Source organism: Papio anubis, chromosome 7 (genome assembly GCF_008728515.1).
Source record: "Papio anubis isolate 15944 chromosome 7, Panubis1.0, whole genome shotgun sequence".
Classification (NCBI taxonomy): Eukaryota; Metazoa; Chordata; class Mammalia; order Primates; family Cercopithecidae; genus Papio; species Papio anubis.
Genome location: NC_044982.1, coordinates 49266518 through 49293986, shown reverse-complemented (window position 1 = coordinate 49293986; position 27469 = coordinate 49266518). Strand labels below are relative to the sequence as shown.

The 27469-nt window shown below is 35.3% G+C and overlaps 1 protein-coding gene across 1 annotated transcript in view; it reads right to left on the bottom strand.

Annotated features, from left to right (window-relative positions):
- EXOC5 (exocyst complex component 5) overlaps nucleotides 1-27469 on the bottom strand; it is a 64035-nt gene that overhangs the window by 21825 nt on the left and 14741 nt on the right. The window contains exons 2-12 of the mRNA XM_003901854.3: nucleotides 20633-20727; nucleotides 19716-19863; nucleotides 17193-17387; nucleotides 12963-13027; nucleotides 10813-10841; nucleotides 9175-9284; nucleotides 7511-7555; nucleotides 7265-7405; nucleotides 5857-5939; nucleotides 4705-4914; nucleotides 2907-3054 (exon numbers count right to left, since the gene is read on the bottom strand). Coding sequence (XP_003901903.1) covers nucleotides 2907-3054; nucleotides 4705-4914; nucleotides 5857-5939; nucleotides 7265-7405; nucleotides 7511-7555; nucleotides 9175-9284; nucleotides 10813-10841; nucleotides 12963-13027; nucleotides 17193-17387; nucleotides 19716-19863; nucleotides 20633-20727 — 1269 coding nt within the window. The remainder of the gene's footprint in view (nucleotides 1-2906; nucleotides 3055-4704; nucleotides 4915-5856; nucleotides 5940-7264; nucleotides 7406-7510; nucleotides 7556-9174; nucleotides 9285-10812; nucleotides 10842-12962; nucleotides 13028-17192; nucleotides 17388-19715; nucleotides 19864-20632; nucleotides 20728-27469) is intronic.

The window sequence follows — 27469 nt, the reverse complement described above, 5'->3', positions numbered from 1 at the left end:
TCTTAACATAAAGCCTCAAACTATAAAACTGCTAGAAGAAAACACAAGAGGAAAACTTTGTAACCTTTGGTTAGGCAAAGACTTCTTATATGACACCAAAATCACCATCCAGAACAGAAATGTATTATTAAATTGGATGTCATCAAAATTAAGAACATCTATCCTTAGAAACACTGATGAGAATAAAAAGACAAGCCACAGGCATTAAAAAAATGTGCAAATCACATCTGATAAATTGTAACAATACAGAGTGCTCAAAAAATAAGAAAACACATGACTGATTTAAGAATGCACAAAAGATTTGAACACTTCACCAGAGAGTATATATTGATGGCAAATAAGCACATGAAAAGATGTTCAACATGAATCATCACTGCATTAGGAAAATGAAAACTAAAACTATAATCAAATATCACTACACACTATTAGTTTGGCAGTTTCTTAAAAAAAAAATACCATATGATTCAGTAATACCAATACTAAGTATTTTTGAGATTTATTCATGTTGATACATGTAACTCTACTTCATGTATTTAAATTGTTGTATAGTTTTCTACTGTATGAAAAACACCAGTTTAACAATTCTCTTTTTGATGGACACTGAGAGTTTGCTTTTAATTTTTCACCATGACAAAAACTGCTGTTATGATGTTAGACATATCACATGAACCTATGAGTTTCTCTAAGAAATTGCCAAATTAATCCTCAAAATAACCGTACCAATTTCACTCCCGTTGGTGGTGTGTGACAACTGCTATTGCTCCACTTCCTTAACAATACTTGGTCATCAGACTTCTCAATTTATCCCAACCTAATGAAAATGGGATGGTAATTCTCTTATTCTAAGTTGCATTTCCCTATTAGTGAGTCTGAGTATTGTACTAGTGATTTACATTTCTTTTTTGCAAACTGTGTATGTGTATCTTTGATTTGTTTTCTACTGATTTATATTCACATGTATAATTTAATTTAGTCTCAATATAAATGTAGATTATATACATCAACATAAATAATTAAGACTGCCTCAACTCTCAATCCACTACTTAAAAGTCATGTATTTCAGTTCTTTATTTGCAAAATAACAACCTCACAGGGTGGTTATATGATGAAATAAGTTTACATACATATATATACACACACACACACATCCCCGTATGTAAACTACATACAAACAAGATACACACACACACACACTCCACACTCTCTTAAATGCTTAGAAGAGTATCCGGCACTTCTCAAAAGAAGACATTTATGCAGCCAACAAACATGAAAAAAAGCTCATCATCACTGGTCATTAGAGAAATGGAAATCAAAACCACAATGAAATACCACCTCATGCCAGTTAGAATGGCAATCATTAAAAAGTCAGGAAACAACAAATGCTGGAGAGGATGGGGAGAAATAGGAATGCTTTTACACTGTTGGTGGGAGTATAAATTAGTTCAACCATTGTGGAAGACAGTGTGGTGACTCCTCAAGGATCTAGAACCAGAATTACCATTTGACTCAGCAATCTCATTACTGAGTATATACCCAAAGGATTACAAATTATTCTACTATAAAGACACATGCACACATATGTTTACTGCAGCACTACTCACAATAGCAAAGACTTGGAACCAACCCAAATGCCCATCAATAATAGACTGGATAAAGAAAATGTGGCACGTGTATACCATGGAATACTATGCAGCCATAAAAAAGGATGAGTTCATGTCCTTTGCAGGGACATGGGTGAAGCTGGAAACCATTATTCTCAGGAAACACACACAGGACCAGAAAACCAAATACCGCACGTTCTCACTCATAAGCAGGAGTTGAACAATGAGAACACATGGACACAGGGAGGGGAACATCACACACTGGGGCCCGTTGAGGGGAGGTGGGGGAGCTAAGGGAGCACCAGCATTAGGAGAAATACCTAATGTAGATGAGGGGTTGATGGGTGCAGCAAACCACTATGGCACGTGTGTACCTATATAACAAACCTGCACGTTCTGCACATGTAACCCAGAACTTTAAAAAAAAAAAAAAAGTGTCTGGAACATATTATGTACTATAAAATTATTGGCTACTATTATGTTTCATACAATCTTTTGCTAGTAGTATCATTTACAAATACTTTATCACTCTGACTTATCTGTTTATTTTGCTAAACTGTGTTTATTAGAGAAGAAAATCTAAGTTTTAATGGAGCCAAATCTTCATTCTTTCCCTTTGATGTTGATGCTCTTAAAACACTGTTCTTTCCCTGATGCACCATTTCTTCAAGAGAAAGTCTAACTGTCCTTTTCACATCTTCATTTAATCTTACATAACAAAAATTTGATCTGGTCAACTTTAAAGTTATTTTAAATGCGAATTTAAATTCACATTTATTCCTAATTTTAAAATTATTCTGATCTCCAAAACAAAAATCCTATCTTTTATTACAAAAAATAGTTGTTCCTAATCAGAGAGTAAATTTGTATCTTAGTAAAACAAGGTAAGACTTAAAACACACAACTATATAGTCAATTCTCCCTATCTGTAAGTTCTGTATCTGTGGGTTCTGCATCAGCAGATTCAACCAGCCACAGATAAAAATATTTAAGAAAAAAAAAGAGAATGGTTGCATCTGTACTGAAGATGTACTGTCATCATTCCCTAAACACTAAAGTTACAACTATTTATGGAGATTTACACTGCACTAGGTAATGTAATAATATATATAAACAATTATAAGTAATCTAGAGATGAATTAAAGTATAAAGGAGGATGTGCACAGGATATATGCAAATACTACACACTTTATATAACAGACTTGAGCATCCACGATTTTGGTATCCTTGGAGGTTTTGGAATCAACTCCCCACAGATATCAAGGAACAACTGTATATGTAAAATAAATTTACAACCACTCTTACCCTATGACATCTTTCAAAGGCTTGTTTGGTTTCTTGTAAAAGATTAACCACCACTTCTTGGGATAGAAAAGTTTCCCCATGAGTATCGATACTTGGCCCAAGTGGTAAGTTGGTACGTTGTCTAATTCTCTCCTTCAAATCCTGAATACTAGTACATCATAAAGAAAAATGAAAAAAAGAAAACATTTTACTTAGATTTCAACTTCGAGTACTTCCAAACTTAGTATATATCAACAACAACAACAACAAAAATGGACCAATAGCCAAGAGACCTAATTTCTAATTCCAATAACTAGTTTTGTGAAATAGAGTTAGCCTTGATCTCCAAATGGAAGATTTTCATCTGATAAATGAGTAGATTTGGACTTCTAATTTCTGAAGCTGCTTTACAATTCAGCCTTACAATTCTGACTCAATAGTAAAACTTGTTGGGTTTCCTTAGAAAGTGAGCTATTCCAAACAGGTTAGCATTCTAAGTGACTAAATAGTCCTGTTTAAAAAGAAAACTTTAAAAGTTTAACAATTTTAAAATATAGTCATTTTAAGATTCTGCACATTTACTCATGATATTAAAGAAGATATATTAAACATAATTTAGCTATTCTTAATTACTGAGGGTCACCTGAAACACTTATATGGGGTATCTTTGGAGGGTTAGACATTTTTTGCTGTATCTTTGGAGGGTTAGACATTTTTTTGCTCCTAGGGTATGTAACTCCAGACTACTGTAAACTCACACACACACACACACAAAATTCCTATTACTCATTAGTTTTTCTCTTCCCTTCCTTGCTACTACCTTTCAGGTATACCTCTTACTACTAATTTTAACTCTCTCTAATCATTATTTAATACACAACAAAATGGGAAACAAGAAACTGGTTTGGATATATATGTGTGGGGATTCCGGACTCTCAGTCCACCAAAGTCATTCTGTCTCTTTTTAGAATCTGGTTTCCAGGCAGTTAAAGCCTGGTAGCTGAGTTGCCAACTATCCTTGGAGCAAGTTACTTTCTTCTAGTCTGTAAATAATTGCAGGCTTTAAGGTATTCATTTAATAGTTTTTTTATGCTAAAGTCTCTGAACAAAACTCACCAATTCAAGGTACTTAAACTGCAAACTATTTTCTATTTTTTTCACACCTGCAACAGTAACAAAAAAAAGATGTGTTTTCTGGTCAATAACCTGGAACTTATTCTATCTAGAAAAAAAAAATGAAAGAAACTATGGAACTTTTTATATTACTAGTGTTCTGCTTGATAGTTTTAAAAAATTATTTTTTTATTGACAAATATCTGCTTTACTTTTTTTTTTGACGTCGAGTCTTGCTTTGTCGCCCAGGCTGTATGTAGTGCAGTGGTGTGCTCTTGGCTCACTGCAGCCTCTGCTGCCCGGATTCAAGTGATTCTCCTGCTTCAGCCTCCCGAATGGCTGGGATTACAGGTGCCTGCCACCACGCCCAGCTAATTTCTGTGTTTTCAGTAGAGATGGGGTTTCACCATGTTGGCCAGGCTGGTCTCAAACTCCAGACCTCAGGTGATCAGCCCACCTCGGCCTCCCAAAGTGCTGGGATTACAGGCGTGAGTTACTGCACCCGGCCTACATTTTAATCATGTTATGTTAGGTCATTTCAACATGTGGTTTAAGAGCAAGATTTGATCAATAATATAAGAATCTGGATTAAAAGAACTCTTCATAAAAAATTCTAATGATAGTCAACATTTGATAAATTTGCCCAAATATAATGAAGTTATCAATGTCTTCAGTTTTAACAGTAGTATTTAACAAAAATACTCACCCTCCTGTGCCAATGGATCTCTTTTGATGGTTTTTCGAATCATAATAGCGCTGAAGGATCATAGCACTTCTGCTTTTCAAATATCCAGTCTCCACCTCAATATAGTTCTCCAAATAGGAAATGAAAATGGATTTGATAAGCTTAGACAAGAAAGTCTGTTTATCAGTACCTAAATTAAACTCCATCAGCTTGCTGGAAAGATTGGTGGTTCTTTTCATGAAAAAGGGGGAGAAAAAGATTAATATATGTTTTAGGTATAGTAACAGTATTAAGGAATACAAATTTTTACAATGTGACTTTAATGACTTATGTTAAGCCACCATTTCTTAAACTCTGGGAGAGTACTTACGATGCAGAGATCAACTCTACAGGGTTACATGTAAAAGTACAGTGAAATATTATGAACAACTTTATGGTTTTGAGAACTGTCACAAATTCCTAGGAAAAGAAATTGTGAGGCAATGAACTAGTCCAGAAATGGCGACAGTGGCAGATTGGCCTCAAGTATGTCTAATGCCATTCATCACATGTGACCCAAAACAGAGTACTGAGAGATCTACTGTCTATTCACCCTCTTTTGTTTTGTCCTTGTGGACTTTCCCTCTAATTTTCTATTTCCCGTTGCTGAAGATAGGGTCAAAACAGTGTTGTTGTTAAGATGGACTTCCTCATTACAGTAACTTTGGAAAAACCTTCTCCCAAAATGAAGACACTGAAGAAGAGTAATAGGGTGGGCAAAAGTCAAGGGAAAAAAACCCCACAAAACTCCATATGAAGCTTCTGAGATAATCTCTAAGAGTAACACTGACATTTATAAAAGCACAAGAAAAGTTCCTACATAAGACTTAGAGCTGAAACTATCGTTTAAGATTACATCACTTCCTTTTGCAGTTTCTAAAGTTTTGACTGCAGATAAATGTACACTAATGCTTAGAGAAAAGATAAAGCATAACATCCAATTCCTCAAGTTAATGTATTAAGAAGGTCGTACAATACAGTCTTGTGCAATAACTAGTCTATACAGCTAAGCATTTAATGCTGAAAGGTTAACTGGTGACAAACTTATTCAAAAATACCTGAATACTTCCTCATTTTCTATCAAAAAAATAAAAAAATCTGTTATCTATTATTTTCTAATCATTAAAAATTTACCTTGTATAGAGATCATAGAGATTTTTGAGATACTGCTCTGCATCAGACTTCCTACATTCTTCTAACTGCTCTTTCACAAAACTCTAAAAGAAAAAGGTTAATATTCTGTTAATTAGGCAAACATTAAATTCTGTAACTTCTCAAGATATTCTTTTAAAATTCACTCCACAGTTTTGAACCTTTCTGACTTACAATCCAATCAAAAAGGTAATGTACAGAAAACAGACCAATCATAAAATATTTTAAAACAGGTTTTTAAATTTTACAGCTTCTCGTATTTACCTGTAGAGGATCTATATCAGTCTCAGGAATAAGTATTAAGAATTTAGAAATACCTTTCCTTTTAAATTGGCCTATTCTGCTCTGTGAGGTAGATCAAAATAACAAAACTGAGAGTACAAATAATAGAGTCAATTCCTTAAAGCAGCATTTCCCAAACTGAGCTCCAGGTAATACTAGTGTTCTTTCAGACATCTATAGGCATTACTACAAAACAGGGTTTCTTAGTAAATGTGTGAAATGCTATACATTACATCCCCACTTCTTGAGAATGACAACACTATCAAAATTCCTGAATTGTGTTAAAAAAAAAAAAAAAAGCAAGCATTTATTGAATGTTGTTTAATCCAGTAGTAAACATAGTTTAGGAAATGTTATCTGAAAGTACAGTGATATGTGGGTAAATTAAATTTCTGTGTTTTCCCTTTTCATGTTAGTACCATATTATTAAAAATTCTACAGACTGGGCCAGGCGCGGTGGCTCACGCCTGTAATCCCAGCACTTTGGGAGGCCAAGGCAGGTGGATCACAAGGTCAGAAGATCGAGACCATCCTGGCTAACATGGTGAAACCCTGTCTCTACTAAAAATACAAAAAACTAGCTGGGCGCGGTGGCGGGCGCCTGTAGTCCCGGCTACTCAGGAGGCTGAGGCAGGAGAATGGCGTAAACCCGGGAGGCGGAGCTTGCAGTGAGCTGAGATCCGGCCACTGCACTCCAGCCTGGGCGACAGAGAGAGACTCCGTCTCAAAAAAAAGAAGAAAAAAAAAAATTCTACAGACTGCTCTTGGAATTCTTGTTCAGTTTCACAAATGACATCTATTGGTGAAGGCAGGGACCAAAAAAAACAAAAGTCTTCAAGGCTATCTTACCACAATATATTATATTACTACTACAAATACTACACAAATTTCAAGCATGTTCTCTGATAATACTTACTGATTAGCACTTTCTTCTTGGTGGATAACAAAACATTTTTTAAAAAGCATGAGGATTCCTTTCTCCTTAACTAGATTACTATTTCTAAGGTCATTACATAAGTAAACTAAATTTTAAAAATACTTTTAAAATACAGGAAAAAAATTACATATTGCCTTAAGAACTATTTACTTTGTTACTATTTAAAATTACCTGTAGTTTGATTTCAAATACATTTTGAATAAGTTTAGCCAGGACTGTTTCTGGATTACTGAAGATATCTCCAACTTGTTTGTTCACTCGTTGACAGAGTATTGCAGCATCTTCAAATATATCATTTCTCAAATAAGCACCCTAAACAGCAGAGGCATTTTACACAGTGAACATATAATTTCTAAATGATTTTAAAACACCAAATTAGCAAAAAATAATATCCAATAAAGTGTACTGTTACGTTACCTCCTGGCACTGCTTTATATAAACATCAACACAATGGGAGTAACCCTACAAGGAAGAAACACATTGTTATTATTCTGGTTCAATTATAATAATTAGTATTTCAATAAAAGAAGTGTTATATGTCATAAAGCTATGTCTATTTACCAGTAAACGGCTGATAGCAACACCTGTTGGACTTAAATAAAATTAACTGTAGAAAACCAATAACTTGATAAAGTTATCGTCTCCCTAGTCACTTTCTATGATAAAATTTATCAGTTGATACATATCCTTGTTGAACTTTAGACTGAAACAAGAAAGATGAAGTATGTAACTGAGTTCTTTAGAGTGATTTTTGTCCTATGATCATTCTTTAGCCATCTCCTCTAACTCCAAAACATACCCACTCACACCCACCCACCCACATGCATACACACAAACACACACACACACAGTCAAGGTCTTGGGAAAAGGTTTTACACATATATATGTATGTGTCTTATATACATATAAAAATATTTATATTAAAACATGTGTGTATATACATATATATGTATTTCTTTTTTTTTTTTTTGAGACAGGATTTCACTACCGTCACCAGGTTGGAGTGCAATCGTGTGATCTTGGCTCACTACAACCTCTGTCTCCCAGGTTCAAGCAACCCTCCTGCCGCAGCCTCCCGAGTAACTGAGACCACAGGCGCACGCCTCCCTGCCAGCTAATTTTTGTATTTTCTGTAGAGACAGAGTTTCACCATGTTGCCTAGGCTGATCTCGAACTCCTGAGCTAACTGATCCACCCGCCTCAGCCTCCCAAAGTACTGGGATTACAGGCGTGAGCCACTGCGCCTGGCTTTTCTCTAGCATTTAGTTTTCCTTGCAAGAATCTGGACAGTTGTATTCAGCTGGCAGTTTGGAAATTTACTTTTTAAACTGAATCTATTTTAATAAAATGTGTTTAAAACAAACTAATTTGTCATTAAGCTCACTATAATAAGATTTTTGCCTATTAATAAATCATACATAAAAACCAGTAAGGAAAGCAATATGAAGTGCACTACTGTCTCAAGAGCCATTCTCAATACTCATTCAGATTTTACCAAAATGAAAAGTCCAACAAATAGGCTTCCCTTTCCCTAATCTGATACAAATCAAAGAAACAGACTGAAGGAAGAACCATTTCTTTAAGCACTTTCTTTGCAGAAATATACTCCTACACAGGGATTCTCTCCCTAGTTCCAATTCTAGGAAAACAATTCTGTAATACAAGGTCCTGAGGTCCCCTGGATTTAACTCTCTTACTAGTCACATGCCATCTACTCTCTGGTTCCTATATTCTACCAGATATTTACAGTCAAGTTTTCTTTCTTTTCACCTGTATCATAATATGTGAAAGTAAAAAGGCAGACAGTATGATTTTATCAAACTACAAAAATTCACCAATATGTAATTGATCAATTAATTTTAATTCAATATTAATATTGAATATAAAACCTTAAATATTAAATATATAACATTTAATACCATTTACAGAGTATAAAATGTGCAAATTACTCAAAACAATGAAAATTATCACTGTGATATAGTTACATAATGATGGGGGAAGTCAGAAACTATAATATATAGAACTTACACAATTTCCATAGCTTTGAACACTAGTCTTCATTTTTAATTCTTAGTATTTACCTTAAAATGAAGTAAAACTGCTGCTACTTCTCTCATTCTGGAGATTTCACCTCTTCTTTGAGCACTGGTAAACTCCTGAATCAGCTGGCATTCTAAATCATGGTATTTACCTAAAAATAAAGTCATTCAGCTACACTGAAGCATACAAGGCATCCACGTCATTTAACAGTATCTACATTATTTACAAATATAATGACTATGAATATAAACTTATTTTGAAGGAATTACAAAAACTAATGAGATTATAGGCAGTGAACCTAGCCCCTATAATACACTGTGGCATATAAATCTGTATTTTCAAGACAAAAAACTTCCAAACTGGCAAAACTACTGAGTGTTTCCAGAGTCTGATTGTCATATGCCATTGTTACTTAAACCAGTAGCTAACTGGAAAAAATCCTCCAGATGCTATTTCTGATAGCAACGCACATGAAAAATCCTACATATGGAAAGGGTGAAGAGGACTACAGAACTCTTTACTAGAGTTCTGATGCCTCTACCTTGAACAATAGTGGACTGATGACTGAACACCAAATCTCATCCAGATAATATGCAGTATTTATATTTTTTTCATTTTCTTTTTTTTTTTTTTTTTTGAGACAGTTTCTCTCTGTCACCCAGTCAAAGTGCAGTGGCGCAATCTCGGCTCACTGCAACCTCCACCTGCTGGGTTCAACCGATTCTCCTGCCTCAGCCTCCTGAGTAGCTAGGATCACAGGCACCCGCTACCATGCCTGGCTAATTTTTCTATTTTTAGTAGAGATGGGGTTTCACCATGTTGGCCAGGCTGGTCTTGAACTCCTGACCTCAGGTGATCCACCCGCCTCGGCCTCCCAAAGTGCTGGGATTACAGGTGTGAGCCACCATGTCCGGCCCTATTCACTATATTCTTGAGGCTAGTATGGTTCTCAATGAACACCTGAACTTCACACTAATCTACTGTGATCAAAAATATTCCCAGGAAGTCTAACTAGCTGTGTCACCCTTATTCTAAGACTTTTTGGGAATACAGATGAACCTTTGAATCCTCTATGCAGTGGCCTACTCTAAATAGTGACCCCGGCTACCACAGAGCCTGCAAATTTAGTGGTCTTTTCAAAAACCTAGAATGATCTAACCTAAAATAAAATCCAAGACTGGCAAGAACCAAACTAATCATGTAAGGAGTTAAACAGATACTGAAATGCTTACATAATCTTTAAAAAAAAAAAAAAAAAAAAGAGAATCTTATTCAGAGAGAGATGTATGGAAAGCACACAACTTCCAAAATGCACTGTTAAATTAAAAATGCAAGGCATAAAGCTATTTATGTAGTATGGTAGCAATTATTTAAAAGTAAATGAGGATAGAAGTACATACAAATATCTACACACACACATATATATGTACACACACACATATATGGAATTTATGTCTTATGCTTGTATATCCATAGATTATTCTGCAAGAATATCCAAAAAATTGGTAATGGTTGTTTTCAGGGAAGAGAAATCAAACTCAGGGATCTTCTATGCAGTGGCCTACCGGGGTAGGAAGATGACATTGTTCCTGCTTTTTCTCCTTTTGCTATTTGTTTTATTTTTACACACGTAGTTTTTTTACTTATTAAAAAAAAGGTAAAATAAATACATCACTTACTTGCAATTTTGGATTTAACTTCTGAAAATCTGAAAGACAAAAACCAACGATGAGGTTTGTTAGTTGTGACAAACATCCTATAGCAATGTAAGATGCTAACCAAAGGGGAAAAAGGATGCAGGGTATATGAGAACCATCTGACTATCTCTGCAACTTTTCTGTAAATCCAAAACCATTATAAAGCTAAAAGGTTATTGTAAAAAGAAAAAAGACCAAATCAGACAAGAGAATACCGATAGGAAGCATGCCAGGTGATAGAACTTAATGTAGGTAATTCAGATGGGGTAGTTGGTTCTCATTTAGGAAATTTACATTGAAAATCAATTCTCTTTTTAAAGAATCAACTGCTCTGCATAAGACATTAACAACCCAGCCAGTCCCAAAACTGACTTACTGTTCTTACTTACATTTGCTGGCATTTTAAACACACTTTATTATTTGTCTCCCTCCCCACTCCCATGGTTGGTATTTTTAAAAATAAAGTTCAATCATTATTATTCAAAAGAAAAAGATGATCAAATAATATACTATATGATAATGATGTATTAATGACAAAAGGTAAAAAGACCCAGCAATGTGCCTAGCAGAGTAGCCATTCAATCTTTACAAATTAAAAAACTAAAATACCACACAGTAGAATTTTTTCAAGTTTCAAATATCTAATTGAAATGCATAGCATGAAAAAGAAATGTTTTAAGATTGTGTGCAATTGTTTGCAGAGAGAGGAGAGTGGCTGGCAAAAGAGATGCCAAAGACAAATGAAGAAGAAAATAAAAATCTAGACTGTTATACAAAAATGATGTATCAAAGTCACAGTAGATCAGATCACATATAAGGCCATATTAATCTGTGTGAAAAAAACTGAATCTAATTAGGATATATATTCAACTCCAAGGCTTGGTGAAGAGGCTAAAACAAAACCATAAGAGAAGTATGTTCCTGAGTGGTGGTGAATATGAGTGTGTGTGTGTGTGTGTGTATAAATATATATTTGTATATGAAAGTGTGTTCTGCAGTAGAAAAATAGAATGAAGACAGGGGAGGGGAATGCAGTCAATAATTATTATGAGCCTATTTTGAGCTAGATATTTTACCCATTTAAGTAAATAGTTCAATTCTGAAATGAGATAAAGTTAAAGAGAAGTTTTGGTGGGTGGCTTTAAAAATTATTACAATAAGTTAAATCATAATGCTGGGCAACTGCCAGATTATTATTAAGAATGACAGATGATCATTGTTGCTAATTCTTCATGATAATCAGAGTTGAGAATAAAATAGACACTTTTTTAGGGGGAATTCATTACATGTTTGGGAGATAATGGTTAAGCTTTAATTATAGCAATATGTCCATACTTCATCTGTTCCTGAAGATCTTCAAGTATCAACAAAATAACATATGTCTATTAATATGTATCATTTGTAATATAGTAAATCATATTTCTTTCAAATATTCACATGGAGGAAGTACTAACTTACCAAGAGTTTATTAAAGAGTCTGACATTCCATCACTAGAAGAAATCATGAAAAAATTTCCTTCTCAGTGGATAGTTTATTTTAGGATGAAATCTAACTTAGTAATGGCTCTGGGGCCTTGTATTTTTTTTTAAAAAAAAAGGGGGTTCTTAATGTGAAGTCCCTAGGAAGAGTTCTGTGGATAGGCTAGAGTCTAAAACACCATGAAATTGTATACAATAATCTGTGTGTATCTTAATTTCCTGAAGAAAGGTGATAGCGTTCATCAGCTTTTCAAAGGTGTCCAAGGCCTCCAAAAGCGTAAGAACCTTCATCAAGAAATAGGAAGTGTTCTCTCTATCGTCTACCCGCTTCTCAAAGTCCAAAATGTGAAAATCCAAATTTTACCTCAGTTGATTTCAAAATTCTCCATCAAATTTTTTTCAGAAGACAGGGATTGAAATTATTTCAAGACCTATCATTAAATTTAGATATTAAGAAGAGACTGTATTTTTTCAATAAATTATTTTACACTGCATCTTGCACAAAGTGAATAAACTAGCAAGTAAATGAACCAGCAAGTGCTCAATAAATTCCTGTTTAATTAACGGGCAAAGAAAATCATAGAGGAAAAGACACAATTTTATTTTATAAATTATACCATACATTCAAATTAGCTCTTGAGAAATGAACTTGCCTATCAAAAGGTAACTCTTGGGCAATTAGGTGCAACTTCTGAATGATGTCTGCTGCTTCCTTTATCTATTAAAAAATAAATAAAAGCAATAATTTAAAAAACTTTTAGGCATATCAAAAAATAATTACGTATTTGAAAGTAGTAATATCTCCCTGCAAATGCCCACAGTCCCTTCCCTAAAAAAATTTCCTTTAAAAATCCACAACAAATAAAACTTTATGAGCAACAAGAATACATTTGGGGTGTTATCAATAATTAGTCAATAAAATATAAACATTTATCTTTCTGGTACTGAAATTCTGTGATTTTTTTTGATGCCATAATCCCTTCCCAATGAAACCCACAGTTCAAGTTTATTCCAAAGAAATTCAAATCATTGCTTGCTGAAAGCCAAGTGTAAATCTCAGAATTCTAAGTTTATGAACCCGAAAAGGATAAACAAGATTTATAAAAATAATTTAGAGTATACTGCCACATATATCCTACTTTAAGCTAAATGCCTGTCATTTACTGACCATATGAATTTATAACACTTGTTCTAAAAGAAAAGATAAAGTTTAATGTAAAGCCCCATGATGAAATATAATAGAGAAATGTGTATATTTCTTTTCTTTCTCTTTTTTTTTTTTTTGAGACGGAGTTTCACTCTTGTTGCCCAGGCTGGAGTGCAATGGCGTGATCTCTGCTCACTACAACCTCTGCCTCCCAGGTTCAAGTGATTCTCCTGTCTCAGCCTCCCAAGTAGCTGGGATTACAGGCGCATGCCACATGCCCGGCTAATTTTTGTATTTTCAGTAGAGATGGGGCTTCATCATATTGGTCAGGCTGGTCTTGAACTCCTGACCTCAGGTGATCCACCCACCTCCGCCTCCCAAAGTGCTGGGATTACAGGCGTGAGCCACCGAGTCCAGTCAGAAATGTGTATATTTATTCAAGTTGTGGAAGTAAGGAACTTAGGCAAGAGTTCTAAAATTCTTTAATGCAGATATCTGTGCTTATTTACACAACAGTGTAGGGGAGTTCTATAATGTTCATTTATTCTTTAAATTTCAAATTAGTTCTCAGTTTTACTTTGGCACAATTTTAATAATTCACTTTATGAAGATTCATTTTCTTTTACATTTGAAAAGACAGTGAGACTCATAAATATGAAGGAAGAGCTAAGAACATCTATATATATAATTTTTTTTTTCTCTTTTTTTTGAGACAGAGGCTTGATCGGTCACCCAGACTGGAGTGCAGTGGCATGATCTTGGCTCACTACAATTTCTGCCTCCCGGGTTAACGCAACGCTCGTGCCTCAGCCTCCCAAGTAGCTGGGATTATAGGCATGTGTCACCACACCCGGCTAATTTTGGTATTTTTTTAGCAGAGATGGGGTTTCGTCATATTAGCCAGGCTGCTCTTGAACACCTGGCCTCAAGTGATCTGCCCACCTTGGCTTCCCAAAGTGTTGGGATTACAGGCTTGAGACACCATGCCCTGCCCAATATAGATTTTTCTAAGTAGGCATTATCAACTCTGACAAACAACTGTGAATAACAACAGCAGACCCTCTTCTCCCTTCTTGCTCCAAATTATAGTGAATATAGCATTTCTGCTTCAGTCATCTCTTTTCTCCTAGTCAGCAGGTCACTGTCATTTTCAACTACCAAACACTCACTCTGTTCTGCTGTATATGGGCACAAATATTACTGCAGTATCTGTCCTCACCATGCCATTTAGTTGTATTAGTAAAGTCCATCATTTTCTCCTCACCAATACCCCCTTCAGAAATAATATACTAGGCATATAGCCTGCTCTATGCTTCCATAAGGAGTTTGCTCATGTTCTTTTAAGAAGTTGTCATCATCATTGTGCTGTCTGCAAACTTTGTTTAATGTACTAAGTAGAATAGAGGTAAATGCACTTGTTTATATTGAATTTCCATAGCAAATTATTTTATAGAAATTGTGTAAAGCACAGGTATCTCTTAAGGTTACAATATATGACATTTAGTCAGTTAAAACATACTACAACAATAGGTAACAAAAGCTGTCAAAACTATATTCTAATAGTTACTGATATTTGGGCGAGGTGAGAGACTACCCTTGCTAATAGTGTTAAAGATAATCACAGTCATCAAGTATTATCCACATGAGGTACAGTAAGCTGTCACTCTAGGTAAAAAAGAAAAACAAAAAACAAAAAACAACATATATGCAAGGACAGAGGTAAACAAATAATAGGGGTTTTTTTTTTCCCAGAATATGAGAAGATTCCTTTTTTTTTTTTTTTTCTTGAGACAGGGTCTGTCTGTCACCCAAGCTGGAGTGCAGTGTGGCAGTCACAGCTCACTGCAGCCTCAACCTCCCAGGCTCAAGCAATCCTCCTGCCTCAGCCTCCTGAGTGCTAGATCTATGGACGTGTGGCACAACGACCAGCTAATATATATACACACATACATATATATACACATCTATACACATATATATATGTATTTTTTTTTTTTTGTAGAGACGGGGTTTCACCATGTTGCCCAGGCTGCTTTCAAACTTCAAAGCCCAAGCAATCGTCCTGCCTCAGCCTCCTAAAGTGCTGGGGTTGCATGCCTAAACCACCACACCCAGCCAAGATTCTAAAAAAGAACAATTAAAAAAAACAAAAACGACTAGGGGGCGAGAAGAAAAAGAATATGATGTGTTGATATCTTAACCCATTCTAATTCCTCCTAAAATCACACATTGGTCTAGCTCTGTGGGTGCTTTCTCCTTTTCTTTCCATTGGGAAGGTGACTGGTACAGAGTCCAGAAATTGAGATAGCTAGGAGTTTATCTAATAATTGGCAATCTAATACTACATAAGTTCTTAAGGATGGCTAACTGGTAGAACCAGGCCAAAAATTAATTTAACTGCAAATATATGGAACCAACCTAAGTGCCCATCAACCAACGAGCAGATAAAGATAAATATGGTACATTTACACCATGGAAAACTACTCAGCCACAAAAAGGAACAAAATTATGTCTTTTGTAGCAACTTGGAGAGAGCTGGAGGCCATTACTCTAAATGATGTTACTCAGGAATGGAAAACCAAATACCATGTTCTCACTTACAAGCGGGAGCTAAGCTATGAGGACAAAAAAACATACAGAGTGATATAACGGACTTTGGGAACTCTAAAGGCAGAAGTTGAGAGGGGAATAAGGGATACAAGACTACATATTGGGTACAGTGTACAATGTTTGGGTGACAGGTACACTAAAATCTCAGAATTTAACACTAAACAACTCATCCTTATAACCAAAAAACCACCTGTACTCAAAATACTAAATTTTTCAAAAACACCTTTTCTTTAGAGGAATTATCTGTACACACATAACTATTTTCCAAAGAACTCTAAAAATTATAAATTCTATAACCCTATAGAGTTATATTTAAAAAGTGTTGCTTAATTCAAAGTGAGTGTCAATAATACTTAGCTTCTACAATCCAATATCTGAAATATTCTATGGAGTAAGTCTGGAATAATTCAGGAAGACTGTATTCAATATGAGTGGACAATGTTGCTATGTACACCTAAGATCCATAAGAATGTCCATTTTCTCACACATTTTGATTTTTTTTTCCCCTGAGGGAAAGAAAGTGAGCGAAATTACCTTCTTTCAAGATTGCAGAGCAACCAATACCATGTACCCTTAGACCAGGAGTAAGTGACGAGTGGTATGAAAAGGATTAACATAAACAATTAATTCAGAATTTTTTCAATTCTCCTTGGTCCAAACTGCTTTAATTATTTATAAGAGATCTTTATTCAAGTAATAAAAACCAGAAGTTCTGAATTCCTTCTTCCTTTACAGAAAAGCATCTCAGCTTATCAATGATTTAGGTCAGACCACCCCACCACCACCCAATAGACTGTCCCTATTTAAAGACTACAGAAATTCTGTTAATATTGAAAGAAATGTATGGTAAAGAGATACTTATGAACACAGTTACCACAGCATTTTTAAGCCACAAAAAAATTCATTTAAAAAAATGCCAGGAAACCCAATTAAAAATCTCAATATTAACACTTCATCAGCAATCTACAAGTGACTGTATTAGTTTACGTTTCAGAACAATAAAAGCTTTTAATAAGTCAGCTTCTCAGTGATTTGAAGTCTAACTCTGGAAAGCAATTAGTGCAGTTCATAATTAGGGCACTGTTATTAATGCTGTGATTTGGTTTTATCCTCTGACAGTACTTACCTTTTCAGAATTTGTAAAAACATCAGATTTCAATTCTCCATCTAGAAACTCATTAAAGTATTTCATCAATTTCTGAGCCTCCACTGCCCGTTGTCTGGGTGTGTTTACCCCCTCTAACTGGTCTCCAAGGTGACAGACTTTAGTTGCTACATAGCTAATGTGCTCATCTAGTTCTTGGAAATGTTGGAAGGCAACCTAGGAAAAATGTGCATAAGCATAAAATACAATCAGTGTGCTCAGTTTATAATCTAAACTACTAATCTTATTGCTACTAACTAAAGATAACGGAAGATATATATGAGATGATCTACAAAATTCATGCTCATTAGTGTGACATGATCTGAAAATCTGTTAACCAAATTGCAAACTTTTATACCATTAACTATTAAAATAATATTTATCATGAGTACATTAATCAACAAAAAAGCAAACAAAAAAAGCTATTTACTCCTCATCCTGTTTTAACAAAACACTCAACACCATTTAGTCCCAAATAATGATTCTGAAAACAATTAGCTAACTAAACTGAAAAGAGTAAAAAATATGTCAGTAGGAGGCCGAGGCAGGCAGATCACTTGAGGTCAGGAGTTAGAGACCAGCCTGGCCAACATGGTAAAACCCACTCTCTACTAAAAATACAAACATTAGCGGGGTGTGGTGGTGGGCCCTGTAACCCCAGCTAGCTGGGAGGCTGAGGCAGGAGAATCGCTTGAACTCAGGAGGCAGAGGTTGCAGTGAGCTGGGATCACACCACTGCAGTCCAGCCTAGGTAACAGAGCAAAACTCTGCCTCAAAAAAAAAAAAAAAAAAAAAGTCAGTAGTAAAATATACCTATTTATTTTAAATATTTTAAAATGTGATGTTTATATATAAAGTAAAATAGTTCTTTCCCAATTTTGAAAACAGAAAGGTAGCAATTATTCTACTAAGGCAAAGGTATATTACTTTCTAGAATATTCTTTCCCTTCTACCCGGGTACACCGATTGTCCTGTGGCATATCGAAATTGAATGCAATGAATGCCTTGTAATTGCCAACAGCAGAATTGCTGATAATCTAGTGTGGGACTTTTTTTCCAACCTTAAATTGAGGTGGGGAAGAGCTGTAAACATTTATTGAGGACTTCTCTGTGCTACACTAGACACTGTACTAAGCATATTACATGTATTTACTTATATAATACTCTTAACAACACACTTTACAGATTTAAAAAAAACTGAGTCGTGAAAAGTTTAAATTGCTTGAGATTACACAGTTCATAAGTGGCAGAGCTGAAACTAAAACTCAGGCAGACTGGTTCCAGAGTTTATTAGCTTAACTATTAAATTATTATTATTAGCAAGGGAAAACTGCATTAGAAGTGTTTGGAAACTGTGACCTTAACTACTTAAAAATGCATTCCTTACCTTAAATTACTGCCTTATTTCTCATAGCCGCATATGTTTAAGTAAAGCAATCTTAAAAATTGAAACTTTAGCAGAAATCAGTTTGCTAATCCCTAACACTAAAGAATTAACGATCCCTGGGAGGCAGCAAAGCTAAACAATATCCCAAACTACACTAAGGGCAATCAAGGCCAGTAGCAGTAGCTCACACCTGTAATCCTGGCACTTTGGGAGGCCGAGGCAGGCGGATCACCTGAGGTCAGGAGTTCAAGACAAGCCTGGCCAACATAGCAAAATCTCTACTAAAAATACAAAAAAAAATTAGCTGGGTGTGGTAGCATGTGCATGTAATCCTACTTACTCAGGAGGCTGAGACAGAAGAATCACTTGAACTTGGAAGGCGGAGGTTGCAGTGAGCCAAGAACACACCACTGCACTCCAGCCTGGGCGACAGAGTGAAACTCTGTCTTAAAAAAAAAAAAAAAAAGAAAGGGCAATCAAATTCCAGATAAGGCCCAGCCTGTGAATGGGATTCAGAGGTTCCAGATTAAGTCTAGGACCTAAGAGTGACTAAGAAGTTTGGTCTGCTTAGCCTCAGGACCAATCTAATGATCTGGTTTTACTCCAAAACGGTTCAAGGCAGTTTTTCCTATAGTTACACTAGAATTCTCACTGGAGCATATACCTCATGACTTTTGTGAAAGTTCCCAGACCAGGTTTTCTCTAGGGAAAACCTAATCCAGACAATAGTTGGTTTCATATTACTTTGTCTTATGATTAAAGAGAATGCAAATGACTACCTAAATATCCAAGCTAATAAAGAGTCCCTAAAACTAGGGGTCTATTGAAGTGTCATTCTTGCAAGTTTGCATTATTAGAGGAGAATCAAGGACCACACTCAACTGGATACCACTCTATCCTGAGAAGAGTACCATGATCCTAAACCAACACTATGGAAAGCCAATGCCAAGAGTACTTGATAACAATTCATTAACATTTTACCCCATGGGACTGAAGCAGTAGAGAGAAATCTTGACAGTTACTACCATGTGACTAGACTTTTTTAAGAGCTTAAAACTGGAAGGAAATAAAGATATTATAGCCTATATAAAATACCCATTTCTTAACAAAATGTTTACCTGATTGCTTTTCTGGAGCTCTTGTACCTTCTTGGCAAACTCTTTCGCTTCTTTCTGACATTGTTGCTCTAGTTTCTCTACTTTTCTTTGAATCCTTTCATCCATTATCTGGAGTTCCTGAATATGATTTACAAATTCTTCTAATAATCTAATAGAGGAAAGTTTGAATATGTATCAATCTACCTATTTTTAATCCTTAGGAACTGACCAGTTAACTTATAATCATAAAGTCTTAATAAGAAGTGTTCCTTGAGCTTGAAATGATCATGTTAATTTTTTCTTTAGCATCTTGTTAGAAATTTCTTCATCAAAAGATCAAGTCTTTCTGTAATTTCATAACTTCCTCATAGTTGTGTCCAGGCCACATGGCTTTAAAGCAAACATGACGTTTGAAAATACGGCCAGGCTTTAACTATTGACTTTTTGGTGGAATATCTCAGAGGTGAATGAAAACCTCACCCAGAATCCCCATTAAACTCCTACAATAGAAATACATTTTATAGCCTATTTAAAATAGTCAAGAAGGTAAATGTACTGTATAAAAATAATAATATACATTCTAGAGTTCAGTGACTCTGTTCCCCTAATTTACAACTATATTTAAAACAATGTATTTAATGATTTTATTTTAGAAGTATAACCATTTCTAGTTTATGACTCATTAGAAGAAATGTCAAATTCTTACACTCAATAAAATTACTTCCTGCATACCAGTAAAACTGCTTCATTAAAAGAATGTCAAAGAAAAAACAAAATCTCAAACTTTTAATGCTCTGCTGATTTATGTCTTTTATTGGCCAATTGTTAACTAAAATCCTTGTAGAGGAATGTTGAAAGCAATCTCAACAGTTATCTCTATTCTAACACTAATATGTACCAGATTAGATCTGTGGGGAAAAAAATTTTTTTTGTTTCACCTTTTAGGATCAAAAGCTTCAGGTCCACCTCTAGAGCCTCCTCCTGGGGTTCTCCATACAAGACGTTCAATATATTCATCTGCCACAAAAGGCTCCTAGTTTACAAAATAAATATGCTTTAACAAAGTTTCACACACAAGTACTTAATATTATTTATAAAATTAAAACAGCTACTAGGTAAAAACTTAAAATGAAATTACTGTTTAAACACATCTATATTAAAATGTACAGTTTTCTTCAATTAAAAAGTCTTCAATAAACAAAACAAACTACTTAACGAAAATTAGGATATTAAAATACTAGAACAGTATTAATGACCAACTGGAACAACTCAACAGAAAAATGAGCAAAGTAAACTTCAGTAATTTATGAAGAAATAAAATGGTCAAAAAAGTGGCCACTGATGTCACGGCCTTACTAGTGAAATCAAATTATCCTTTTTTTTTTGGCAGGCAGTCTCAGCTCTGTTGCCCAGGCTGGAGTGCAGTGGCGCGATCTCGGCTCACTGCAAGCAGCTCTGCCTCCCGAGTTCATGCCATTCTCCTGCCTCAGCCTCCTGAGTAGGTAGGACTACAGGCGCTCGCCACCACGTCCGGCTAATTTTTTTGTATTTTTTAGTAGAGAGAGGGTTTCACTATGTTAGCCAGGATGGTCTCGATCTCCTAGGCCTCTTTGATCCTGCCCTCAGCGTGGCTGGGTTGCAGGTATGAGCCACTTCCAGCCTATCCTTTTTAAAAATCACAAACTGGCTTGGGGTTGTTTTAATTATAACAAGCAAGGTAGGAAAGGATAAACTGAAATTTATACTCTCATTATTGTTAGAAATGTCAACAGTTACAATCTTTTTGGAGGCCAACTGGTATTAGGTAACATCAATAGTGTTACAAATGCTCGTATACCCTAACAGTAATTTTATTTTTAAAATCTAAGGGAAAAGCATATATGAATGCAAAAATTTCTGCAGAATGTTCATTGAGCATTATGTATATTACTAAGAAATTGTTTACATAAATAATATTCACAAAGCCATAACTGACAAATTACAGTAAACTTACAGGATGAAAAACAATGTTCCTATTAAAATCATGATCATGTAAAGAGTTTAGAAACGAGAAAAAGTCTAACACATGACAGCCGATGAGAAAAAGTAAGATACGAAATCTTATAATTTTCTTTAAAAAAACCATTTTTTAAAAAAGGATATTAGAAAAGGCTCAATCAAGAAAACTTCAAATGTTCACCATCAGCAGATAATACATTTTTTAGACTAATACACACTAATTTACATACTTTTCATACTACCCTATTTCATGTAAATGGATACCACATATTGCCTCCTACCTAGCATGTAACTTAGTGATCAGCAGCAATTGCTGGTGATTACAATCTGAACTTTCATATCTGCAAAGTTTTTTCTTAAACTTTTAAAGATATAAAGTGCTGACATGTTTAAGAATTAAGTTCCAAGGATGAATTAATATCCTTACAAAGAAAAAAATATGGCACCCTGAAATCAAATGAACGCATTTAGCAACACATAATCATTTAGATAATCAGCCTCTAGTCTGCCTCACTTCTGTCGAAACAAGAGTTGATGCGAATCTAAAGATTTTTAACATCATCTAAAATTGAGAAATATGAACTCAAGATGAACTTATATTTAGAACTACTTAGAACTTTACAAACTAAGCTACTTAAAAATTTTAGAAAACTTGGCCATCACATGAAATACTCCTATACAATGAGATGGTGATGACAGCTAAAAGTTTCTTAAGTACTTACTATGTGCCAGGCATTGCCTAGTATTTTACATACTTTATCATATTCAATATGTACTATGGTAAGTAGTAAGTCTACAAGGTAGGTTCTATTAATACCAATTCAATTTACAGTTGTGAAATTACTTTAGGAAGTAGTCAGCCCTTTCAAAAATCTACAATACTTCCAGTAAAAAACTTCATATAGTAATCATGTACCTTTTCCCTATCATTTGCTTGGCATACACATTTGTATAAATACTTAATAATCTTAGTTCTTGTGTGTTGTTAATTTGTTGAGTAATCACAGTTTTCAATTAAACACGTTATACTGTTCATCAATTTTAATATATTAGTTTTATTAAATGACATATACTAAAAACTTCTAAATAGCAGGTATTTACTGACATAAAAAGTTAAGCTAAGCATTTTTTATACAAAATATTTTCAATCACCTGAAAATACAGTATTCCTTCATTCAGCAAATATTAATTGAGCACCTACTACATGCTAGAGACTATGCTAAATATCCAGGAAATAGTAAAAAAGGAGCAAAAAAATCTCTGCTCCTCTGGATCTAGTGGAGGAGAGTGACAGACAAATTAGCACAAAAAATGATAGCGGAATAAGAACCATGAAGAAAATGAAAGAGGATACAGAATGATGGGTAAGAGTGAGATGATGATGATGAATTTTTTTTTTTTTTTTTTTTTTTTTTTTTTTGAGACCGAGTTTTGCTCTTATTGCCCAGGCTGGAGTGCAGTGGCATGATCTCGGCTCACCGCAACCTCCACCTCCTGGGTTCAAGCGACTATCCTGCCTCAGCCTTCCTGAGTAGCTAGGATTACAGGCATGCACCACCACGCCTTGCTAATTTTGTATTTTTAATAGAAGTGGTATTTCTCCATGTTGGTCAGGCTGGTCTCAAACTCCCGACCTCAGCTGATCCGCCTGTCTCAGCCTCCCAAAGTGCTGGGATTACAGGCATGAGCCACCGGGCCTGGCCAGAGTGAGATTATCTTTGAAAGAAGTCACCAGGCAAGGCCTTTCTAAGAAAATAAATTTTGAGTAAAGACCTGTATGCGGCCAACTAATAAGCTATCTGAGGGAGGAAGACTCTAAGCACAGGGAACACTCTTGGTATACAATCAATGAAAAGAGGCCAGTGTGACTAAAAGAGAGTGAATGCAGGGGAGAATAAATGTGGATGAGGTCAAGAGAGGTAATGAGAATCCAGAGTTTATACCAAAGTCTTATATGATGTACTATGATATATTCCCTGTTATTGATTGAAGAAAAGGCCAGGTTCTCAAGAAGATAGGTATTACCTTCTTCTTGGGAATGCCAATACACAATAATAATTCTCCTATTCCTTCTTCCAAAAGAAGCTACAACCATTTACTTTAGTACGCTAAGGAAAGAAAAATATGCAAATATTTTGAAGTCTGTTGGACATAGGGTCCTAGTTGGCACTGGCACTTGGCTGGCCCAAGGCATCATGGACCGTGTCAGAGTGAGAACCTATGGGGGCCAGGTAATAGATTCCTGGCCAAGATCTGGCAGAGTCAAACCAATACGTCCATGAGCATAGCTAGTGGTGATTTCTGCAGTCTACAAATGTTTAACAGGTATAGACACACTTAAGTGGCTGATATGACTCCAACACTGGGTCCTTGGTCTACAAAATAAGAACTATTATAATGAGGAAGCCCAAGTAAAAATCCCTAAAATTGCCCCTGTCCAGTCAAGGTAGTTAATCATGTAGGATGGCAAAAAGTAATGCCACTCTTAAGAATATAAAGTAGAGATCGACAATTTTTTCTTAAAAGACCAGATAGCTAGTATTTTAGGCTTGCAGACCATACAGTCTCTGTTAAAACCATTCAACTCTGCCACTGTGGTGCAGATGCAAACATACACAACACATGAATGAGCATGGTTATGTATCAATAAAACAGACAGGATTCTGGGAAGATGGTGGAGTAAATCTGTCTCCCCATCTAGGTAACAACTGCACTGGCAGAATCTAACTATTTTGGAACTCTGTAGGCTAGTTAAGGCTTGTATCTTCCCAGGTGAAGACTTAGACAAGAAAATGTGGTAATTTTGGTCAATTTCAGCTCTTAGCACAATAGCAGCTACCCAGGTCCCACCCTAGCCCTGTGGGAGAGTGCTGTACACAAATTTCTGGAACAACATGCACACAGGTTGTAGAGGCCAGCATGACCAAAAAGGACCCTGTCCTCTAAATATCTGGGATCCCTGTGCTGAGGGCTAATTGCTGCTTCAGACCACAGAGGCATAAAAAGGCCTTTGTTGTTGCACCGTCCCCATTTTTGCAAGCCCCTCTCCCTCTGGATAAAGTGACTGTCAGAGGATTTAAGTAAATGGATCAAAGAAGAAATTACAAGGGAAACTGTAAAATACTTAAGAAATGAATGAAAATAAAAACACAATATACAAAAACATAGGACACAGTGAAGGCAGTGCTAAGGAGTAAATGTGCAACTAGAAATATTTATATTAAAAAATAAAGAAGATCTCAAATCAACATAACTTTAAAACTTAAGTTACTAGAAAAAGAAGTATAAACTTAAGTAACCAAGAAAAAAAAGAAAAACTAAAGCCAAAGCTAGCAGAAGGAAGAAAATAATTAAAACTGGAGCAGAAATTAACAAACTAGAGAACAGAGAAACAATAGAAAAAAAAAAATAATGAAACCAGAAGTTGGCTTTTTGAAAAGATCAACAAAATTGAAAAGCCTTTAGCTAAACAGACTAAGAAAAAAAGGGAGAAGGCTCAAAATACTAAAATCACAAATGAAAATGAAGACGTTACTACCAATTTTATAGAAACAAAAAGGATTATAAGACAGCATTACAAACAATTGTATACCAACAAATTTGATAACCTAGATGAAATAGAAAAACTCCTAGAAACATAAAATCTACTAAGGCTAAATCCTGAAAATATAGAAAATATGAATAGACCTATAGCCAGTAAGGGGGATGAATTAGTAATCAAAAATCTCCCAACAGAGAAAAGCCCTGGAACTCATGCCTTCACTGTTGACTTTTGCTAAACATTTTACAAAACTAACACCAAGCCTTCTCAAACTTTTCCAAAAAATTGAGGAAGAGGAAACACTTCCTAATTCACTGTATGAGGTCAGCATTACCCTGATACACCAAAGCCATGCAAAGACTGTGCAAGAAAACTATAGACTAATATCCCTTTATAAACATTCATGCAGAAATCCTCAATGAAGTATCAGCAAACCAAATTCCATAGCATTATTAACATGATTATATACAACCTATAGGAGAAAATATCTGCAAACTATACATCTGATAACGGGTTTATCTAAAATATATAAGGAACTCAAACAACTCAATAGGAAGAAAATAAATGACCTGAATTTTAAAAATGTGTGAAGGGCAGAAACAGACATTTCTCAAAAGAAAACACATAAATGGCCAACGAGTATACGAAAAAATGCTCAACACCATTAATCATCAGGGAAATGCAAATTAAAACCTCAGTAACGTATCACCTCACACCTATTAGAATGGCTATTATCAAAAAGACAAAAGATAAGTGTTGGTAAAAACGTGGAGAAAAAGGGAACCCTTGCACACTGTCGGTGGGAATATAAATTACCATAGCCATTACGAAAAACGTTATGGAGGTTCCTGAAAAAACTAAGAACAGAAATACCATAATGATCCAGCAATCATACTACTAAATATATATCTAAAGGAAATGAAATTAGTATGTCAGAGATATCTGTACCACCATGTTTACTGCAGCATTATTCACAAGAGCTGAGATACAGAATCAATCTAAGTGTCCATCAATGGATGAATGGATAAGGAAAATATGGCATATATTCACAATGGAATATTACTCAGCCATTAAAAAGAAGGAAATCCTGTCATTTGCAAAAATATGGATGAACCAGGAGAACATTATATTAAGGAAAATAAGCCAGGAATAGAAAGACAAATACCACATGACCTCACTCATATGTGGAATTTTAAAAATGTGATCTCATAGAAGTAAGAGTGGATTGGTGGTTACCAAAGAAAGGCTGGGAAGGGTAAAGGGGAGGGGAGGAGGAAGAAGACAGCCTGATTAACAGATACAAATACATAGTTAGATAAAAGAAAAACTGAAAAATTAGTTGCCATTTCTATATACTAACAAGGAACAATCTAAAAAGGAAATTATGAAAACAATTCCATTCACAATAGCATCAAAAAGAACAAAGTACTTAGGAATAAACTAAGAATTAGCCAAAGAGGCTAAAGACTTGTACAATGCAAACTATAATACTTCGAAAGAAATCAAAGAAGGCACAAATAAACGGAAAGACATCCTATGTTTACAGACTGGAAGACTTAATATTGTTACAATGTCAATACTACCCAAAGTGATCTACAGATTCAACTCAATCCTTGTGAATATCCCAATGACTTTGCTCTATTCAAAAACAGACAAGAAACCCCAAAGAGCCCAAAACAATTCTGCAAAAGAACAGAGCAGCAGGACTCACACTTCCTGATTTCAAAACTTACTACACAGCTACACTGATCAAAACAGTATATGATACTGGCATAAAGACAGGGATACAGAACAACTGAACAGAATAGAAAACCTAGAAAAAAACCCTCACATATTTGGTCAAACAATTTTTGACAAGGGTGCCAAGACCATTCGAAAGACAAAGGACAGTCTTTTCAGCACTTTGGGAGGCTGAGGCAGGCAGATCTCTTGAGGTCAGGAGTTCGGGACCAGGTTGGCAAACATAGCAAAACCCTGTCTCTACTAAACACACAAAAATTAGCTGGGTGTGGTGGCGAGTGCCTGTAGTCTCAGCTATTTGGGAGGCTGAGGCAGGAGAATCACTTGAACCAGCGAGGCAGAGGTTGCAGTAAGCTCAGATCACTCTACTGCACTCCAGCCTGGATAACAGAGTGAGTGAATCTGTCCAAAAAAAAAATGCCCAACATTACTAATATTTAGGGAAATGCAAATCAAAACTACCATGAGATGCCACCTTACACAGGAAATGGCAAAA